Source organism: Poecilia reticulata, chromosome 23 (assembly GCF_904066995.2).
Source record: "Poecilia reticulata chromosome 23, P_reticulata-male-v2, whole genome shotgun sequence".
Lineage (NCBI taxonomy): Eukaryota > Metazoa > Chordata > Actinopteri > Cyprinodontiformes > Poeciliidae > Poecilia > Poecilia reticulata.
The window spans coordinates 10,749,365-10,771,621 of NC_088852.1; the positions used below are offsets into that span (position 1 = coordinate 10,749,365).

The following is a 22,257-nucleotide window of genomic DNA, read 5'->3' on the forward strand; positions in this document are numbered from 1 at the left end:
AGCGTTTAGAAGTATCGCCGACTGTCTTATTTCCTGTGTCTAAGGGATAGAGGGAGATTTTAAACGGCTCAAGAGGAGGCAGTAGAGCAGGAGACAAAAGTAGTCTTTAAATAAAATTGAGGTAAATGATCCGTTACGAGTTCATTTTAGTTGTAGGTTTTCAAATTTATTTTTGCAAGAAATTCAACAGCATAATATATATTTGAAACCATTTTTTTTATTCTAACAGTTGCCTCAAAAATCCCCTTCACTATTAGGGTGTGCAAATATATTTCTTCAGGGTAGATCATTTGTGTTATGATCTGTGTTGTTCAGTATAGTTTATTTTGAGATTTTCTGTGTTTAGTCCCGTTTCCCTGTGAGTCTCTGTCCTGTCCTCCCCGTTGATTGATCCCAGCCGTGTCTCGTTCCTGTAATTACCCTCCCAGTGTATTTAGTCTCACCTGTTGTCTGTGTTCCTCCTGGGATACTTGTCTAACGTCTTTGTGAGTCAGTTTCCTCAGTAGAACTGTTAAGTCCTGGGGTTGCTTGTTGCTGTCCAGTCTTTCATGTCAGTTGCTACCGGTGTTAGCTGTGTGCTAATTTGCTGCCGTGCCGCCTGATTCTGGACTGTGATCTCCCTCATTAAATTCATCATTTTACCTGGGTCTCAGCGTTTCCCTCACCACTTCCACCCAAACCATGACAATTTGTCTACATGTTCAGAAGCAAACTTTAGATGAGTCGATGTCCTTTTACTTTAAAAGTGAAGTGTTATGCGGTGAGTGTGCATAAAGGGAGACTGCTTTTGACGTTTTCATTAAACTGTTATGCAACTGCACTATAAGATTAGTGTGACTGCAGGTTTCTGCACATCTTTCACAGGGATGATGGTCATACAGAACGAGTATGAATGATTTTAACACAGAATATCCACAAAATCTCTTAATCTAGGAAAGAACATCTAGGATTCATATTCAGGGCTGAAGAGGACAAAAAGCGAAATTCAAGACAGACTGTGGCGAAAATGTAGAACTTTAAAGAAGGAATTGTAAAATAATGAGAGTTAAAGAGCTGAACCATGTCACGCATGTCACCAGAATCCAGCGGGGAATGAAGGAAACGGAGAGGCTAAAATATTGAGGAGTGTGATTGCTGACAAGAGGCAGGTGATTAATGACAAACCGGGTGCAGCTGTGACAGAAGGCAAACAGGTTGACTGAAGGAATATGAAAAATAGACAGAAAAACATAAAAGAAACTGAACAGGAGCCCAAAGGGCACAGAATCAAAAAGGGGAAAAGACTGAAAATCAATCCGAGAGAAATAAATACAAAACACAGAACAAGCATAACCTAAGAAACTAAACATAAAGGAATGAGCCTATATGGCAACATGTATTAAACAATAATGAATCAAATATGGCAAAACCTTACAAGAAATAATAAAGAACACAAACACAAATTAAAATCAAAACCCAAAGAAGTAAAGCTCCAACATAAATTAATGACAAATATAAATATCTAAGTAGCAAAACAAACACTTGTTAGGAACAAGTGTAACGTTACAAAATCCTTAAAAGTGTTTCTTGTAAAGCTGGATCTCTTTGTTTATGACATTTTATTGTCTCTAATTTAAAAACTAGTTATTTCTCTAGTGTCTGACAAGCCAGAGAAATATTCTTGTTTTGTAAAAAGGTTTCAACAGGAATGCATTTATTTTCTTTTCATTTTTAAGTGTTTTGCCTTGTATGCTCTTTTGATTCAAATGCAACGACATTTGACCTTTTCACCAACATTCCCCTGTTCTCCGTTTTGTCTGTTTCTGCATGTACAGCTCTGACCGGCCTCCTGTGTCCCTCCAACATTATTTGTGACAGAGAACCCTCCTCACCTCCCCCGCCATGCATCTCCTTACCGCAGTTCTCCTCCTGCTGCTCCTTGGGTCAGCTGAACCTCGGAGAGTCCCGGGGTCAAAGGCCACAGAGAGGGGTGCCGGGGGTCGTGTGCGAGGCAGAGGAAGGGCCGGCGTCATGAGGCGTCAAACTCAGGAATGCAAGGAGTACATGGAGGCCGGGGAGAAGTACCTGGACTGCCAGGACAGGCAGCTGACCTTTGTGAGGCAGGACTGGCCCAAAGACATCCAACATCTTCTGCTGGCCAGAAATAAGATTCAGGTGTGTGGAGGCAGATTTCAACTCACCTAGAAAAGCAGGATAACACAAATTTCACACATTTAACGACAAATCTTAAAAATGCTCCAAACCTGCACGCCCTTCAATCGAAAGGCAAGCAATAATTTCTAATTCTCTGTTCAAGCACAATGAAGCTCAAAGTAAAGAGAACAGCTCAAAATGGACAAGACGCAGCTGCAAAGCCAGCACAGCGCCGGTTCAGCAGACGTTCTTTTTAGTTATATTGGGATCTTAAAAACTAAACGAGGAATTTTCTAGAAACATTCGCTTTAATTCTGCCCGGCAAAACACAGGGCATTTTTCCTGAGTTAGTTGTTTTAAACTGAAAATAAAACCTGCGCTGCTTGTTGATACTTTCGGCCATCTGCGCACCATTTATTTGGGCCCCGAGATCAAAAACACATTCGCCATGAGGGCTTTTGTGGGGAATGTGTGTGCCACGGGTGGCAAAAATAAAAGCTTTGCCACATGGGTAAAGCGTAAAGACGTGTGGCATTCATCTTTTATTTGAACAATCGATAGTAGAATTGAGGTGGAAGGACTAAAAACTGTTTTGTCTGTCTTTTCAGGTTTTTGCATGACATTGTCTACCCTCTAAAATGAAAGTGTGATATATTTCCAAACTATAGATGCATTATCATTGGTTCACTGATAAGTCTGACATGTCAGAGATAGTAAAGTTGTAGACAAGAAAGATACATTTATTTTCTAAAAGCAAGCTTGATCAGCACCAGCCTCTGTAGATAAATCTTTAGGCTCGCAAATCAATCCAAAGGTTTATGGATTTGCTTTAAATAACAGATGTTTGTGGCTTTTTTTTCCCACCCCCTCTCAGATTTTACGGGATAACATGTTCGAGCAGTTCACCCAGCTGAAGAGCCTGGACCTTCAGCAGAACGTCATCTCGGTGATCGAAGACGACGCGTTCAGCGGCCTCTCCCAGCTCACAACCCTCCTCCTCCAGCACAACCGCATCAGGTCGGCCTCGGAGGAAGTCCTCCTTCCGCTCCCCCGCCTCACCTACCTCCGGATTTTTGACAACCCCTGGAGCTGCCGCTGCCCGCTCGACAGCCTGGTCAGGACCCTGCAGGTGCCCAGCAATCGAAACCTGGGCAACTACGCCAGGTGTGCCGAGCCTCGCTCTCTGAAGGGCCAGAAGCTAAAAAAGCTGAAGGCGGACTTCCTGTGTGCCGAGGACAACAGGCCGGAGAAACCCCAGCCAGGACGTCCCATAGTTCGGACAGACGCCGTGTCCATTTGTCATCTCAAATATCCCAGGCTCCTGCTGGACTGCACACACAAAGGTGAGATAAAATCTGGGTGTCCATTTGTCTGCGTTACTGTGGGAACACATGATAAAAAACAGAACACACACTGGAGCAATAGACAAAATATTATGTTCACGCACAGATCCCAGCCAACAAAATTGGGCTCAATGAATGAAACTTGGTACTTTTTTTGTGCAACCAAAACGTAAAAGAAAAGGCTGGCTCAGCAGTACGAAACATTAATCATACAGCATAGTCATGCTTGCTTATCCAGTGAAACTGAGCACACGAGTTAAGTTTGCAGTCTTCTGTTATGGCTACAGTCAGACACCAGAGATGCATTTGCTTTTACAACGTTTGCTATACGGGGTTTGCTAGCCGCACTGGAAGGGGAGATTTCTTTGGGGCGATTTATCCTCTGTTCATTCAAAATCGCCACAGCTCACGACCACAGATGGTGGATAGGCACAACTGCATTCAACTTGGGGAAGCTGTAGACCGTTTAAAATGTTGCGTCAACTGTGCTGCGTCAGTTTTGCTGGGTTTCTACCCACAAAACCACAAACTTGTAAACTACATAATTGCTGCACTTATTTTCCACAGATTTAAATACAGCACAAATATTGTAGCAATGACCATATATTAAAAAAAAAAATTTCATCTTGTGTCACACCACGCAGCACCATGTCTGCACCGATGAAGTTTAAGAACACAACACATTTGGAGTAGCTGCTTTATGATTAGCTAAGCTATGATCTGACCACTTTGGTGCTTGATGCACTTGTAAATCGTGCATTTAAGCCAAATCTGTGCGTGAATGAGTTGTGGAAAGCCACATCTCACAATTCTAGGTGCATCACTTCTCAAACAGTAATTCAGAGGACTGATTTCCCCAATCAGCAGCCATCCAGGTTTTTAGAGGCCTGTTTGACAAGCCATTCATTTAATTTAAGTGTGATGAACAAGGGAAGCATCCACAAGTTGGCACTGAAATTAGTACCAGCTCAGCTTGACTGGATCCAACTTTGTTTTTAGTCGCTTTCCATTACAATTGAGTGCAATCTCAAAATGGCTAAGATGACATAAAAGGTGGCTCAAAAAGAAATGTTCAATTAGCTCCCTGAGCATTTTCAAACATCTGCACTTTGCCAATGCACCACTGTGTCCATTTAAATGTTGCAGTTTTCATTCCAGTTTTATTGCAAGTTTCTAAATAGGATTGGTTTGATTTCTATAATAATCAGTGACCGGCAGCCTTTTGACGTTGCATTTTAAACTCATTTCATCTCACTTTGAACCCCAACCAAGTAGATACTAAATAAAGGAGTTGGCCTTAAATACCAAAGTGATTTAAGTCAAGTCAAGCCAAGTAGTGAGTTGAACAGTGGCTTTAATTGAGGAAGCTCAGATGACATCGTTTCCCCAAATATTTGTTTTGGTTAGACTAAAACAGAAAAACAAGGCTTTGCATTATGAAGCATTTAACATTCTATTAACACGTCGTTTGCGTTTGGAAAAGTTGCGCAAAATGCCGCAAAGAGCCTCACATTCAAAACTTTGGGAGACCAATTAATCCTCACCAACAAAGCTGAGATCACTTCATTTGAACAGACAATTGTTAGGCCGTGTCTGTGATTCGATATTCATGCATAAAAGGAGAGTTCATACCCTTTCACGGAGAGCAAATCTTCACAGGCCGAAACCACACAAAGCGCCATCTGTGTTGCGTCCACACGCAGGGAAGCATTTCACATACTTTCCTAATTATTTTTTTCTCTACAGAGAGACTTCTGAATCAGTTCTTTATCTCAACTCCTTGCAAGGATCCTCTGTTTCCCTCGCGGCGTCATTATACCATCAATCTCCTCGCCTCGTTCAGTTTTATTTATACCCGGTAATAAGTCCGCTTCCGTTTCGAACCGGTAGCACAATACTCAAACAGAAATGTATCCAAATTTTTACTGAACCCAACTATAGCTGCGATGCATGACAATGATGATTCGATTATCCTAGAAGGATTTACTTATTTTGGTCCAGTAATTTGCTCTCCGGTTTTTTTTCTCTTCGTGGTCGTCTGTGACTAATGCAGCTTGAATCAAGGCGAAATTAAACCCACACACGTCTCCTCGCTTTGCTTGTCTGTTTTCCAAACTAAACTCTCACAAAAGACTTTAGCATGCCATGACATAACTGAGAAATTTGCCTTATGTGGGGGCAAGTTATCTTTCATTTAGCTCCACCTAATTATAAAGTATTGATTAAAACCTCATGTCACAAATTTAAAAGATGACATGATCTCATGTGAAGTGAGTGGAAACATTTCAATCCGGTTTCACTAATCAATGCCTCAAGCATAAACATAACCATCTGTCCAGTTCGGATGGAACTAAAGATAATTTTGGTACTTATCAATAGGCATAAACAGGGATACGATTATCTCAGTATGCTGAGAAGCAACCTTTTTTGACATTTCGTTAAAAAAATCTGACAGTTTGCACCTGGAACGTTTTGTTTGTATAGCTCTACGCTGAGATCTGGACCCGTGTCAGAGTTAACTCAAATGAATTTGCATATTAGAAATAGAAACCCTGAGGCAAGTCTATGGGTCTATTTTAAAACCAACTTCCAGTACGATTTATATCTTTCTTCCTGTTTTTCTCCGTCTCTGTGTAGCCCTCCTGGTTTGGAGGTTGTCCCTTTTAAAATAAACCAGAGTTGATTTCACATGCTTCTCACTGGAGACTAAGACTCTGTGGTTCAAGTAAATGAAGGGGGTTATTTAAGACAAAGTTTCTGAAAAAAAAAATGCTTTAGGCTGCATGCAATACTTTTGATTTGAACATGTCCAACAAAAACTTGAGTAAGCTAAAGCTTTTTCATACTGTCATTTATTTTCTTGTTTAGGCCAAGCATGTATTTACCTCAAAATTCAGTTGCATTGTACTCCAAGCCAACAATGCGTACTAATGGTTTGCAAAGTCATTCAGAGTTCAAATCTAACGTCTGTTGATAAATGTTCTATTCATACCAGAAATCATACTGGAAAAATCTTTGAAATGGTCATGTCTAATTATGCCTCATTTTGCTAATTTCCTTAAATGTTACCTAAAATGAAACACTGGGATTTCTGTATCCAAACTACACAGCCACTCTTTCCGCTAAAAGAAACAATCCCTCAAGGTTCAAGTCAGTGCTGTAAAAATAACTTCTTCCGTCTTCCGCTGGGCAGCATGAAACGTGTTAAAACACCTGCTGCTTCCTTTGTGTGTCTGACGTTTTGTGATAATAAAATCACTCAACAGCATTTTACTATGTATGACGACAGGAAAGCAAGATTAGGATTCAAGCGAGAGTTTCACTCTACTCCATATGTCCTTGTAATTCTTTAGAGGTCGGCCCATTTCGTTGATACATAAATGTCGGGGAAATAGTTTTCACGGCCATTAAATCACGAAAGTACCGTTTCATTCAGTACCTTGTGTCAGTGTACATTTGGTCACATTACAATAGCGCCAAAGCCAATTTTAGTTTTAATACACAGACATGAAGTAAGTGCATATTGTGAAGTAAAATGGTTCAATTCGATTTATTTTTTACAAGAAGCTGCCATCTTTACTCTAATAAACCCTAAATAAAATGAAGTGTAACGAATATTTCATAGACATCAACTAATTTATAAATGGCTTCAACTTCTATGTAATTTTATATCAGCTTAAGTCCAGCTGCGAAGTGTTTTTTAAAGACAATTAGTGAACAAGTAGCATCATGAACGGCAAGACAGAAATGCATTGTTGAAAGCTGCCTTGTTGATAAGAAGTCACCCAAATTTAGAACCAAAATATTGACTGAAATTGAAAACTTTAGCAAAAAAAAAAAAAGAACTTTCAGTGACGGTAAATATTGAAAATGGACTCACGTGGGAAACGTAACAAACGAGGATGTCGTCGTCGTCGTCGTCGTCTTCTTCTTCTTCTTCTTCTTCTTCTTCCCTGATTTTACTGGTGGTTGGCAAACAGTGTGCATTACCGCCCCCTACTGATTGGAAGTGTGAACCAGAATTGAAATCTGACCCTATATTCGTATGAAAAGTTCTGATTTTACAAGAAACTGAAAAAAATGCCCTACTTAAAATGTTATTTTAATTTAAGTACAATAACTCAACCAATTTAAATTGTACTTTTTGCTCGTGAAATCAATTTTGAATACTTTTTTCTCTATAACATTTTATACAATTCACAAGTACACGCTCAACTGTATCCTGTGATTGGGCACATTCATAAATTCCTGCAGGACATTTCCCTCTTCTTTTCAGGTTAGAATTGAAATATGAATGACCAAGTCAAAGTCTTGATAAAATGTCACCTTCTCTCATTTCTTCTTTCACAATAGATTTCATTTCTGTTTTCCTATATAAGATCGATAAAGAAATTTCTCAAACCACGGAAAAAAAAGGGCGGAATGGAAATGGATAAAGAACCAGGGGATCAATTAGAGACACATGATAGACAGTAGATCCAAAAGCCTGTTTGCACTTATGCAAAAAAACTGAAAAGAATATGAAAAAAATCTAAAGAACATACCTAAACCATGAACATAAATATACAGACCAATCAAAACCTAACCCAGACACCCTGGCATTGTGACAAAAGAAAGCTATAACAAGTCAGTTTTGGTGTACACCCAATGTAAGATTCTGTGTGGCAGAAAACGCCACACATAAAAAAGCTCAACTGTGAAACACTGTGATTCTTCAGAGGCGCTTTTCTGAAACAGAGACAGCGAGGACAGTCAGAATCTTGGGTCTATAATAGTTTAAACGAAAAATGTGTTTTTAAACCAAACTATGAACATGAACAGCGACGCCTTAACAGACTGAAACATTTTTGCTTTAACAGACTGAAAGATCAGCGGGTTTTCATCCAAGGATCATTTTTCTCTTTTTGCAAAAAAGTGGAACAGATGTTCTGCAGATTAACGACTTTAACAGATTTAGCAACAGCACAGTCCAGGCCCGGTTATGACTGGCTGACAATTACTTTTCCTGACATGTTATCTCTCTTCCTCCGTTATTTGGTCATTCATTCATTCAGCTACATTTGACACTTTCAACAGAGGTAGAAAGTGTTGAGCTTAAGTCTGTAAAGCCGAAACATTTGGTGCATTGAGGGATCTTTCGAGTTGAGATTTGAAGCATGGTAATAGCTTTTTGGCTCGACTTTTATTAAACTGGCATTCAAAATTTGAGACTTGTGTTCTTTCTTAATTCAACATACTGAAAATTGCTCCAAAACACATGGGACCACAGATGTATCACAGTTAGACAGAAAAAAAATGTTGATTTTGGCTCAAGGTTAAAGTCTGTGAAAAGGGCCTGGGAATGCAAGTTTGGAACTGAATGCCAGCAGGGTTTTTTTTTTTTTTTGAGACAATGCTGGAGAGACATAGACACCTAAAGGCAGGCTGGGATTCTCTTTGGACCTCTCGGGGGAAGTATTCCCTCCGAGTTGGACCGACAACTTGCAACATGAAACCACAGAGTCTTCGAAGTCTGTTCCCGTCCTCTCCACCATGTGTCCGCCTGCTGCGCGTTTAACATCATCAGAGGAAAATAACATCATCAGAGGAAAATAATAAGTACATTTCCTCACTACGGGGCTCCCCATCCTCAATAAATGGGTGTCTTGCTTGGGTGTGTGATTGTTCTCTCTTAAACTAGAAGTGATTTATTGTAACGGGGCTTTAAGATTACTGGCTGCAGCATCTGTCGTAATAAAGCGGATAGATAAAGACTGCAACATCTGCTCCATAAAAGCCCCCATAAGCATTCTTTTCTTTGCAAAGCATAAACTCTGTAAGTTAATACTTAGAGAAAACCCACATAAATAGAGACTTGAGCATTTCTAATCTAGATCAAAATATAACCATAGCAAGTCTTTACACGATAATTCATACTCCTAGAATCTATTCGCTTTTTGCAGCATTGCAAGCATATATGTCAGAGTGTCTTATTTGGACAGAACGACTCCAAGGAGCATCCAGTGAAAAAGTTTAACCAAAATAATTCAATGGTCTCCATACGGAACGTTGGTGACAGAATCATGCTGTGGGATGCTTCGTTCGGTAAGCTAATCACAATATAGGGTCACAAAAAAAACCTGTTGGAAGCAACAACTAAAAATAGGAGTTTAAGTCCTATAATATGATGTCCCAGTCAAAGTCCAGATCTAAATAAACTGCAGTACCGGCTGCAATATAATCAGTTTTTACAAAGACTATTGCTTCAGGTTGGATTCAAATGACACACATTGCACACTTTTATGAGATTAATGTATTTTCCACCATATACAATTCTAAAAGAATCACTTTCTAGCTGGTGGTTGACTCCAGGTAAGATGTCTAGCAGTTCGCATTCAATGTTTCTGAAATGCATGGTATGTTTTTGTCATCTGCAACCATTTTGCTTCAGAGATAAACGATGAAACAAGGCCACCTATGTTGTTTTAAACACGTCATATGTTACCTCCAGTTTGAACGTTCTCCATGTTACTTTTTCCTTCTGACAGGTGAATCAAGCCTGATGTCTGTAGGAGCCACAAAACCAATTCATAAACCGTTAAAATGTCATTTTTTTGGCATGAGGCTTTGCAGCACGTGTTAAGCACATATGCAGTTAGCTTTCCATGACATTTACTGTCAGAGCATGTTACATGTATACCTTTTCATTCACAGCTTTGCGATTACCTTGTTAAACGTACATCTTGAAAGTGCAAAGAGGATGAAGCGTTTGCAAGACGAAAATATGGCATCGCAATCTTATCAAAGACAAATCGGTGCGTATGAAGCCGGAACAATTGGGGAAAAAACAAGTCAAGCAATGTTGTACACGCTCCATCTTGAACACATTAAAAGGTTGCACACAACCGACACAACATCTTGAAAACATATAAGATCCAGACTGATTGAGTTTCCAACTCTCCGCTCAGGCTCCGTTCCAACCTCATGTGTTTTGCGCATCTGCCTCGGAGCTGCAAATCCATCAATGGGGTTAATGTGGTTTTGATTTTCAAAACCTCAATGTAAATGCATCTTTGCGTCTCGCGACAAATGTGAAGTCTGGTTTGGCCTTTTTCACGCTCTCGTCCGTCACTTTTCTCCTTCAACGGTTCTCTTTTCCGTTTCCCCTTCCACAGATCTGAATCAAATTCCACCGGAGCTGCCGTTGGAAATAGTGGGGATGGACATGTCCAATAACATCATCACACATCTCAGGCCCAAACAATTCCTGCTGTCTAAAGAACTCAAGCTGCTCAACCTCAGCAGCAACAACCTGCAACACATAGACACAGGTAACGCATCGATCACGAGCTCCACAGAAGAGCTGCATGACAGACGGATGTACATATTCTTGGAATTCATTGTGCTGCATGTTTTAAAGAGTCTTTGTCTGGTGTAGTGATTAATTAAGATGAATTACGAGAGGTCAATCGGAAAACACCACCAAAAAGAAACAACTCTAGATTAACAAAAAGCCAGAGCACAGGAAACAGCCAGCACAGTAAAACGGGGAAGTAACAGGTAAAAACGAGGAGTGACTGAAAACGAGTGGTACATCTGCCGAGGAGCTTGATTAGAAACAGGTTGCAGGTGTGTTGGGAGAGAGAGAAAAACTGGCACAGGGGGCGAGGGAGAGTACAGGAGGGATTAGGAAATGAATCCAACTCTAAAGGATGATTAGACATAGAATAATAAAACTAGAGTAGCTTCGCATAACTTCACACAAGAAATAGACTAGAATCACCAAGAAAACAGTGACTAAAGTAAACAGGCACAAGGCTGATCTAATGAAAGTGACTAAGGAACACATAATAATAATAATAATAATAATAATAATAATAATAATAATAATAATAATAATAATAATAATAATAATAATAATAAATTGAGAATCAATAAATCGACCTCCAAAACAACTCAACAACCTGGAACCCTGACAGTCCAGTCTTCATTTTTGTAGAAATACGGGTGTCTCTCCCCTTCATAGCATTGTATGGCTTTCTCATGCTATTCAACAACACATCCAAGCAGGTCAAAAAATACACTGCTCAAAAAAATAAAGGGAACACTTAAACACTTGTTCCCTTAAGTGTTTAAGTGTTCCCTTTATTTTTTTGAGCAGTATATATACATGGTGCAAAATGCATTAAAATCAAAAATAAAAGTATGAGGTGACAAGGAATCTAGAAGACATAAATGCGCTATCATTTTTACTGCAGTTTTTACGCACTAATGCATCATTTAGATAAAATAATTGACAATTAATACCATCAGTGCATTAAACAGAAAACAAAGTGAGCATTTAGTAATCTTAAGAAGTTTTTTCTCTCTCTCTCTGATTGTCTTCTCTGAATTCAGCAGCAGAGAGATTCCTAAAAAAGTACGCTTATCCATTACTCTCACCAGGCTAACGATTTCTGGCTTCGAGTTCTCCTGCCCAGCAGGCAAATCCTGCCACAAACGTTTGCAGCTTTTCTCATCAGCCATCGACACGTGCAAGCTATCTGTCACGGCTCGCCCCAGTGTGTCTAAAGCCATTTGTATACCAATGGAAGAAGTTCCATTTGATTCTGAGAGCTTGTAAGACTCCGAGACATATGGTCGCAATCCTCCCCCCAAAAAACACCTTCTAATCATGTTCACATTTGGAGTGAATTTGTAAGAGGTTGTTTATTTATCCTTTTCAAGTGGAAGATGACCAGGGAGCCGTGGGGTGTGGGGCGGGGGAGGGGAGATGAATGCAAATCCACTAAGTTTTATGGATTGTTACAAGAGAATGCGCTGATAACTATCCAGTTATGTTTGGTGGGGGTTGCGCCGGAAAGTTTTGGTTTGAAGAAAAAAAACCACTAATTTTGTCTTTGACTTGTAAAGTTTAGAGTTTTGTTTTGCTCTGGATGAACCGTGGCAGTTAGGGCCTCCCAGTGATGACTACAGCTTTAACAAACAGAGATTAGGCCTACTTGGGAGATCTGTCACAGACAGAATTGCCGGGTTCAGAGAGAATGCAGATTGGCATTTTGGGAAATATGACTGCTAATGACTGAAACAACAGGAGTTATGGTGGCTTCAACAATCAAAGCAACAGTAGCTGATTTGGGAGCACCGATCCCACGAGTCAGGAGATAGGACCCGGAAGTGGAGGACACCCTTCATCCTTCCTTCTCCCTCTGCTACGCTTCTGTTTTTCCGTGTCGTAAACACAGCTGAACGAACCCAAAGTTTCTCAGACCTTAGCACAAATGAAAGTGGTTGCCGTTTACGTCTCTCACGATTTCCGCGATGTTTTTAATTTTGCCCCGGCTTTCTGCCATGCTGGTCTTCTCGTTTCATTTTTTTTTTTTTCTTCACCAGATCCTCCTCTATCCTCTCTTCCGCTCTGTAAAGATGAAAGCAGGGCCGGAGGCTGGTGGACAGCGAGAAACAGTCTCCTCCGTCCCATTACTCCCACTCTAAACACTTGCACATGTTTTCATAGGTGCACTCTGAGAAAAGCAGAGCAGTGACAAGACTGGAAGCTCTCAAAGACGTTCATTATCCCTATTTGAAGTCGCTGTCTGTTATTCTACTCATGTAAGCTGGTCTTTTTCATGTGCTGACTGGTTTGGAAAGACCAACGGATTTGTAGTCCTTCAAAATGTGTTACGTTTGATGTCGGTGAGAAAGCTCCGGCCAATATATGCGCTGTTCATCCTAAAATGAATCAGCAGCTCAAGTGGACATGTTATGGGAACATTTATGCACCTTTTTGCACCTGGCATATATTCCCTCAGGTTTTCAATAAGTTTATTAATTTGGGATTGCAAGGCATTGCATTCAGCACAGAGCAGATCTGAGTTAGCTTCTGAATTCAGAGGTCAGTTTCAGACAACATCAAACTTGGCGACAGGGGAGTTAGTTGTGATAAAAGATGCAGAGATAATAAAAAAAAGAGGCACTGCAGATGGAGGTATTCTCTGTGCAGTCAATAAATCATGAATTTACATCATAGCATTTGGAAGTAGAAGTTCTTCCATTTCAATCACCATTCTTTTGCCGATCGTACATGAGCCACACTGCCCCCATGTTAACTTGTTATATTGCTAATTTTTATTCTGTTGGAGAACAAATCCACAAGATCTCTAATGACCCACAAAACGAACACAGACGGCGAACAGAAGGCTCTGAATAGGTGTCTGTGTTGTTTAACTCTGAGCAAAAATGGCCCTTTCCATGCCAGTCTGTCTTGCTTAGCCTCTCTGGGGTTTCCAAATTCCAAAGTCAGTCATGAGATAGCAAGGATCTCTCAAATAGAGCGGAGTCTGCCTCAAAGCTACACGAGTGAGACTTATCTGAATAACCTCCGCGGGAAGACATCCAGAGGCTATCGCGTTCTCAAAACTATCTAGACTGCTAGTTTTTGACGTAAATAAACAGAGGTTCAACTTTTACTAAAAGCAAGCTTCGTCCTAACGGATCGTCTCTGCATACATGTTCAGTGTTCAAGGGCAGCCGATTTTAATACAAGACGTTGTGGGAGTTAAACATGCATTTGATGTGAATAATTATGTTTGGTCCTTTGTAAATTAGGCTAACGTTTGTCGCACATTTCTCATCCCAGCTGCTTTTGCAGGCCTGCTGTACCTCCGTGATCTCGACCTGTCCAACAACAGCCTTCATTACTTCCAGTACGGCGTGCTGGAGGACCTGTACTTCCTACGGAGGCTGACGCTGGACAACAACCCGTGGATCTGCGACTACAACATCCACTACTTGGTCTACTGGCTCAAGCACCACCCTAGCGTCTCGTACACGGGCCTGGTCTGCTCGCAGCCGCTGGAGTTCAGGGGCTGGCAAGTGGAAGACTACGTCAAAACCTACAACGGGGAATGTCCTGTGGATAAACCGACGGAGGGGAACGACACTGGGCAGGAAGGACAAGGAGGGTCAGAGAATGAGGCGATTGGGGATATGGGCGAGGGACAAGGGCAGCTTCTACCCCAACCCATAAAGGAGAAGAAGGAGAATGGTTTTGAGATCATCAGGCTGAGCTAAAATTGAACCGGTGTGGTTATACGCTGAGAGAAATTTTAACATGACGATTGACATGCAGGTCAGAGGTCAACATAGATTAATAAAGTGGGATTGGGTGATTAAATGTTTGAGGAAAAAGTAATGTGAAGTACAACAATGGGGTAAAATCATTCGTAAGCAACATCCTTTTTAAGTAGCGGAAAACTCATGCAGGAGGTTAACATTTTATTTTTAACGTTCATCTGTTTCACTGTCAAGTTGTTATGTTTTTCAAGGCATTGATAAGGAGACCTAAATTTCTATTTATCTTATTCCAAATTCAGTCTGTTTAGGTTGCAAAACCCTAGTCTGAAGCTACTCTCTTTTTTTCTTTTACAGTAACTTTGGGCTCGGGATATGTACTTTTTTTGGTTTTTGTTTATTTTACCATTTGTTTTTTTTTTGTTTTTTTTCCACATTAATGTCTGTCATTTTCTGCCTGTTTTCTGGAAATAAATTTGGATCTATTTTTTCTGATTATTTGTTTTCCTAAGAAACCGGAGTGATTAATAGCAAACTTTATGGGTAGACATATTTAATTTGGGCGTAAAGCACAACCATGAGAAATGACAGGAAGCTGATTTTGGCTCAGCTTGTCCTACATGGACATTACTGAGAATTTGCCTGAAGCTCGACTCAGAGTGACCAGTATAACATTTATTATAGTGATGTGATACTGCACGAGAATTATTACGGAAACATTAGGTCTATTACAAACAAGGTTTTTGTGTTGTTTGGACTCTGAATCCCGGTACTTACTGCAGTTCTGCCTCAAGCATACATTTAAAATCCATTTTTCACTTTTAACTGGTGTATTAATCAAAAGCACAAAAATGATTTCGGAGCCAAGCCTGATACGGTTCATTAATTGCTTGCTGGAAAGGGAGAAGATTTTTTTCCCCCCAACACATACTGGTGAATATTAGCAACAGTCGCCAAAAGTATAAAATTTCCCCCAATGGTTTTACATGTTTTATGATAGGCCAACACAAAGTTGTGCAAAGGGAAATAAAAAAATAAATAAAATCAGTTTTTTTATTTACAAATCAAGTTGGTCTATGATACAACCCCACTCCCAAGAGAAAGATTGAATTTTATTAATAAAACATGACCAAATCTAGCAAATATTTATAGATGTATGAATATCTTAGTGAGGCTAAATTTACCAGAGACTGTCTCAGAAAAGTAATAACCTCTTTTTCTAGTTTTTTTTTTCTAGTCTTTTTTTTATCTTATTGTAATCATACACTATGTCTTTTCCAGAAAATGGCTTTGAGGCAAACTGTTTGTGTTAGGACATGTTTTTGTTTCCTCTTTCAAATCACGTTTCCCTTTTTTATATACAAGACAAAGCCAACCCTAACGGGTTGCCACAGATCATGCGGTGCAGCACAGCACCATCTAGTGTTCAGACAGTGTCCCTTCAGTGTTCAATGGGTTAGAAACGTCAGATATTTTTTCCTCAGAGGTCAGAATTTCCTGACAGGCTGAAAAAGTTCGCTGAAAGCTGCTCATGATCAAATATGGCATTTTTATTTTCACAGCTTTTTGCAGCTGTGTCGTGAAATCAATTCAGACTTATTTCACAGTAGTTTTGCGTATGGCAAGCTGTTTTGGAAACTTTAATCCACAGTGTAGCGAGAGACCAAAATATATATATATATTCTTCCAAAAACATTTCAGCTTCATTTTAACAAAATCGCACCATAAAACAACCCCAAGCACTTAGCACACTGTTAGACTTCCAATGGTGTAAATGTATTTGCTTTAAACTGTTTTTAATTTAGAAAAATATTAGCAACATGGACCAGTTGATATGAAATTAGGTCGTTTGGCTGTAGCGCTTCCTGAACACTGATCGCAGATCTTTCCAGTAAAGACGCTTCATCAGCAATCCTCTCCGATCAGATACAACGAACATTTCTTCACCATATCTTTGACATCTGCCTTCTGGCAGATGCTAAGTACATCATGCCTCGACCTCACAGATCTTCAACCAGGAATTCCTCTGCTTTCTTTCACTCATCTACATTTCTGATAAATAAAACCCTTCAAGCATCTTCAGTCACAGTTTCTCTGCGTCAGCAACACGACTTCTTCTCTTTCTCTGGAGGAACGTAGGCCCCTATGCTGACATCGATTGGTCGAGAGTTCTCTCTGAGGAGGATCCGAGGCATGCCGTTGTTCTCATCCTGCTGGACGTTGAGGCCGTTACGAGACAGCAGCTCCTTGGCCATCATCAAGAAGGCTTCCTCCACATTCTGACTTTCCTGTAAAAGAGGAAATGCTTTAAATAATAATAAATAAAAAAATTCAACCAAAAGTTCAGAGTCTAAGCCGTGCTTCTATGCATTACCTTAGCAGATGTTTCCAAAGCAGCGAGTATGCCTCTTTCTTTTGCCAGATTGCAAGCTTTCTCAAACGGAACCTCCCGTTCCTCCTCCAGGTCACATTTGTTACCTAAATGGAGACGGACATGAAGCCATATTGGCAGCACACATAATCCTGCTTACGTTTGGGCTTGACAAGCGTGTATGGTTCAAGACCAAGCACTCAAACAGCCTTTTGAAAACATTTTGTTACGCTATGTTCTCTTGCTTTTCCTTTCCTTTAAACAGATACGGACCTTTGTGGCATGGTATATTTTTACCCAAAGTACATAAGAAGTCATAGCTCAAAATCAATCTATTTGTACATGCAGAGTGTATTTATTTGCTACAAAAGTCAAAATCCAACTCACCTATTAGCACCAAGAGGACATTGGCAGCTCCGTACAGCTCTACCTCCTTGATCCAATGGTCCACCGAATCAAAGGTGCAGCCTCGTGTGATGTCATAGGCAATCATGGCGCCGTGAGCGCTGCGATAGTAACTCTGAGTGATGGTCCGAAACCTCTCCTGACCTGCTGTGTCCCACACCTGCATCTGTATCACACAGAAATAATGCATCCGAGTGTAAGTTCAAGCTCGTATACAGCTTTCATCTAATAGAAAATAATCATGAAAAAACTAACTGTGGTTCAGTCTGGCTCCTAATATTAGAGTAAATAGGGGGATCTTTTTTTTTTTTTTTACAAAAGAGTCATTAATCTAGCGGTTTGAAAGTTACATCAACACTATGCATATTGGAAAATTAATCAGCAATGTCTTGAAGCAAACAATTTTCACGTTGATTTCACTGCGAAGAGTTAAAATTATTGCACAGTTTCACCATTTTGTCATGAGATGACAAAGATGATTATGAAAGAAACATCATTTAGGGCAAGGGCTGAACTTCCCAGAAATCTATGAATTCCCACTAGTGCCTGTGTTTGGGAGGGCTGCCAAGGATGAAGGATTAAGCAACATAACTCCCAAAAACAGGGACAGGAAGCAAAAAAATGCACATGTTCTTTTTGTGCTTGTTTTCAGAGAAGTTGCACAGCTTGCTGCTTCTGGAAGTTGGAAGATTACCATTTTTAAATTTACCTAAATTATAGAGATCATTTTGTGACAATCTTGAGTCAATTTAACCACATCTTCGTTTACGCCGCAAAACAATGCAGAACTTTGTGTAGGCTCAAATTTTTAGCAATCTAAAGTATTGAAAGACAGAGTCTGGCCATTTAATCCACCCAAGAACATTTTAATCACATGAAAATATCTATAGATGTCATTTAGACTCCAAGCAATGTTATCCTTTTAACAAAATTTTGCTGGGAGGGAAAGGTCAACAGTTTGTGTCGCGAAAACCATTTAAGGAGATTTTTACTTTTGTGAGTGTGACTGAAAGATGAATGGCAACAAACATGAGACGCTATGATTTAATTGTGTTTACTTTTTCTTATTATTAAGGCGACTTAAAGGCAGCCAAAAATAATAAGCTGATTTTTATGAGAACGTTAGTGTTGCCCGGCGTCAAACAGAAACAAACCCATGCTCAAAATATGGGCCTGGGCTGAGTCCAGACCACTTTAGCTATCAAATGTAAATGAGGGCAAAGACAGGAAGTGTCACACTAACACTTCCTCTACCATATGGTAAACTGTCAGTGATGCAAAAGGACAATGCTCCTCACTATAGAAGAAAAACTGTCATAGAAAAACTAAATATAACTTTATGTTGTGCACAACTGTGAGAGAAATGTTGCTCCAGTTAAAATGTGTTACATAAAGAGAAATTCAACAAAATATGTCATGTGCTTCTTGTCATCTGGGGTGTTATAGTTGCCCGATTTTGACCATGTGACTTATTATGGTCTGATCCATAAACTTTAACTGAAAGCTTGTTCTTCCTTCTTTAACGAGTTTAATGATCACTACTAGAGATAATGAGAAGCTAGAGGCCTTCAGGAAGCACACGAGGATGTTTCCTGAGATGTTGCTTTGAGTTTGTGAAAATTATCCCCAATAATTGGGCATTTGAGTTAATTTTATATGTTGACAATATGTGTAGCCTGTAAGCTGCAGAGGGCTTTAGCAACAAACACATATGTGGTAGGCGGGGGAAGCCTGTTGGTTTCCCTGCGGAGAATCCCAAGCCCTTATAGCATATCTCTGAGGATACTCCCCATGGATTTAGGAGACTTTTGTAACGTTGTAGCAACCAGCGTAAACTCAACGGGCCAGCCCCTTCCAATACACCACAGCTAGTTAGTGGAGACAAGTTATCATTTAGCAGCAAGAACTGAAATGAAGTGTTGTTTCCAAATGTCTTCCGAAAGTAAATGCAGGTTTGACTAGTCTAAGATGTATTTTAGTGGTGAAATAAATACTTAATTCCTTTCCTTTTGTACGTAGAAAAAGGTAAAAAAAAAAAAGAAAAAAAAAAAAAGAAACATAGCTGTGTCAGCTGCAAAAACAACTTCACAGACAGCCTCAGGCAGGAAATAGCTGTTGGGGTTGAGCGAAGACACAGACACATGAGTAGTCGAAAATAATAACTCATATGAACAGCAAGATCTTGGCAGTTCATGTATATTTCCACTTATTACAACCTTAAGGTGTAGTAATTGCAGGTGACATTTGTAGAAGCAGAAACAAAATTTGCTTGTATGAAAAAAATGAAATGCATCCAGATGTTTCAAATTTAAGCCACTCAAACTCATTACATTTTATTGACTTGCTATATTCCACCTGTCCACAATTGCTTTTTGATGGTGAAAATATTTTCCTTGCAATGACAAGAGCAAAAGATTAAATATGGAAAACACTCCCAAATTTGCAAAAGTAGTCATCTTTTTTAAACTTAATGAATTAGTACTAAATGTGCGTGATAGGTCATACAAGGCAATGCAAAATGTAAAGTGGGAGGAACATAATCAGTGTTTTTTTCAACATTTTTACACATAAACACCTGAAAAGATGGGTGTGGATTTGTATTCAGCACTCTTTACCCTAATATACTTAAACATAAACTATTAAAAAGTTGATCAAAAGTCATGAAGGGGACACAGCAGCAAGCAGCATGGATAGTTATGCACCGGCCACATCACACTGAACACATTATCCCCATTGTGAAACATTGTGCAGGCCGTATTGTGCTGTGTGGATCTAACAACATTAAATCCCAATGAAATACGTTAAACAATAGCAACATAAAAAAAACATTATGAAACGTTATGAGTTTTTGATGAAAGTTTCAAAAAAGTAACAACTTCCTTTTCAATAGCAAGTGCAGGACATGAGCGATCAGTCCAAGATCAATTTGTGGCATTACAAAGGCACAAAGGGAGGAACCTGATGGACCGGTTCTTCATACCAACAGCCTGTCAGGCTTGTTTTGGACCGAGTCAAACTGCCACTGCCACTTGCTATTCTGTCACTGGAGGAAACTCCTTTGAAAAAGAGGTCTCCTAAATGTGGAGCCCAGGGAAAATGAATTTGGTAGCTGTTAATTTCAATTTCTTTTTTAAAACCAACAAAACTACCCCCAAAATAGAATCTCTACTTTCCATTATTGCTCACGTGTGTCTGACTAACATATTTCAGTACTGCCGAGTCTTACGCCGATATAACGTTCGGATTTATACTCCTTCATTTAATGTCTTTTGCATGTCTAAAACACACGCTATGTAGAAAGCTTACCTTTACTTTCTTTCCTTCAATATCCACCGTCCTCACTGTGAAATCCACTCCGATGGTGTTCTGCTGTTTGTCAGAGAAAACCCCTGACTTAAAGTTCTGGAGCACGCAGGTCTTCCCCACATTGGTGTCCCCAATGAGGATGATCTTGAACAGGAAATCAAAAGTGTCATCGTGTTCAGGTGGTGGTGCCTGCATGGTGGAAGTACAGTGGAGTGTGTGTGTGTGTGTGTGTCGTTTTCAGTGTGAGTAGAGGAAATGATCCCTCCTTTAGCTGAACTGTAGATCTCTTGGAATGTTTGACCTTTTGTAGCTGAAAGGTGATTAGTTATCTTTAGGGTTGAATCGAGGCATAAAAACAAGCCCAAAATGATACTAAAAAAAAAATAAAATAAAATATTCCAAGCAGCAACAGCTAAGGAGAATATTTATCACCGAATTAGTTTGTGGTTAATATAGTAGATGCATCAGAAATCAACTGCTTCTATGTATATTTTCCTGTCCAGTTATGCATTCTTCCTCTTTAGTATCCCCAGAAAGTTTAGCATGTCCTTCCTCTCTTGTGCTCTTTCAGCGGGACAAAACGGTCTCAGTTCAGCTTCTCCTTTTAGCTCCTTCTCAGGTGTTGACCCACTTTACTGCCCACGGCAACAAATGACATGAAAATCCATCCCATCCTTTAAGTCCCTGTAAAACGGGCTCCAGTAATCCCCCCTTCCACCAAAAAATATGAATAAATAAAAATGAAAAAAATCTTCTTGATAGTATTAGTTAAAAGATATGTCTTTTTATAGCAGTCTGCAGTCCCAGGCACTTACTTATTGCTCTCTTACACGCATAAACATTCGTTCACGGTTCCTCCCACCGAGTTCCTTCCATCAGTTTTTCCTGTTCTTCCTCACCTGAGTCCTGCCCTCTTCACATCACCTGTGTGTAACAATAGAAACCTGCCCCACCTGTTTTCTCTACCCAGCCAAGCCTCATACCTAATGATGCACTGTGGGAAATGAAGTCAATTGTTTAGGAAATGGCACTTCAGATGTGGGTAAATCTAAAGGTTAAATTCCAACCATATTTTATAATTTATTTGATAAGCTCCCAATCTTTTTGCTGATTTCAATTGTCCTTATTGATAAAAAGAAACAAAATTAAAAGCTTCACATGTTACTGAAGCAGTAATAGTAATAGTACACCATTTCCAGTAACATTTTAAAGGTAACGTATCAGTGCTGCAATAAAGTTCCTTTGGTTTTTTTTAAGGTTTTTCTAATAAGACGCTAATAAGACTCTTCTACAGAGATCCTGGGTGCAGACATTAACCTTGCGTTGATTTGTTTTGCTTTTCTTTGTACCCTCACCCTGTGCCTTTGTGGGGTTTTTTTTCTTTCTCTCCTCCCTATCCTCTCAACCCAAAGCCAGTTGTTTCAGATTGCCTGGTTCTGCTGCAGCCTTCTCCCACAGGGAGTGGTTGCCACATGCTTGCTTCGGGTGGATTCAATATCGGACAACCTGAACGACCTTTTACCAACTAGTATGAAATAGTCAGCCAGGTTTGATTGTGATGTGACATAATTTTGATTGGACTGCTGTATAAATAAATTGAGCTAAGTTGTTAATGTATCTATTCTTAACTAGCAATTACAAAACAAG

The 22,257-nt window shown here is 39.8% G+C and overlaps 2 protein-coding genes across 4 annotated transcripts in view; one reads left to right on the forward strand and one right to left on the reverse strand.

Moving 5' to 3' along the window:
- lrrc17 (leucine rich repeat containing 17) overlaps nt 1-15,023 on the forward strand; it is a 38,222-nt gene extending 23,199 nt beyond the window's left edge. For all 3 annotated transcript variants that reach the window (XM_081604217.1, XM_008400975.3, XM_008400974.3), the window contains 4 exons: nt 1,815-2,154; nt 3,008-3,476; nt 10,631-10,786; nt 14,095-15,023. In XM_081604217.1, coding sequence (XP_081460343.1) covers nt 1,882-2,154; nt 3,008-3,476; nt 10,631-10,786; nt 14,095-14,528 — 1,332 coding nt within the window. In that variant the 5' untranslated portion in view covers nt 1,815-1,881 and the 3' untranslated portion in view covers nt 14,529-15,023. The remainder of the gene's footprint in view (nt 1-1,814; nt 2,155-3,007; nt 3,477-10,630; nt 10,787-14,094) is intronic.
- Nucleotides 15,024-15,182: 159 nt separating this feature from the next.
- On the reverse strand, nt 15,183-21,687 carry LOC103459440 (ras-related protein Rab-19-like). Its single transcript, XM_008400976.3, has 4 exons — nt 20,611-21,687; nt 17,287-17,470; nt 16,903-17,006; nt 15,183-16,816 (listed from the first exon to the last, which is right to left on the reverse strand). Exons 1-4 carry the CDS (start codon nt 20,803-20,805, stop codon nt 16,628-16,630), a joined length of 672 nt encoding a protein of 223 aa, XP_008399198.1. The 5' UTR covers nt 20,806-21,687; the 3' UTR covers nt 15,183-16,627.
- Nucleotides 21,688-22,257: the final 570 nt, after the last annotated feature.

What these genes read in the sequence shown, in the direction of transcription:
- LOC103459440 (XM_008400976.3), bottom strand. Translation starts at nt 20,805, where the DNA reads ATGCAGGCACCACCACCTGAACACGATGACACTTTTGATTTCCTGTTC. An exon ending in TGTCCTCTTGGTGCTAATAG is followed by an intron (nt 17,007 to 17,286) that starts GTGAGTTGGATT and finishes GTCTCCATTTAG; the next exon opens with GTAACAAATGTGACCTGGAG. An exon ending in CTTTGGAAACATCTGCTAAG is followed by an intron (nt 16,817 to 16,902) that starts GTAATGCATAGA and finishes CCTCTTTTACAG; the next exon opens with GAAAGTCAGAATGTGGAGGA.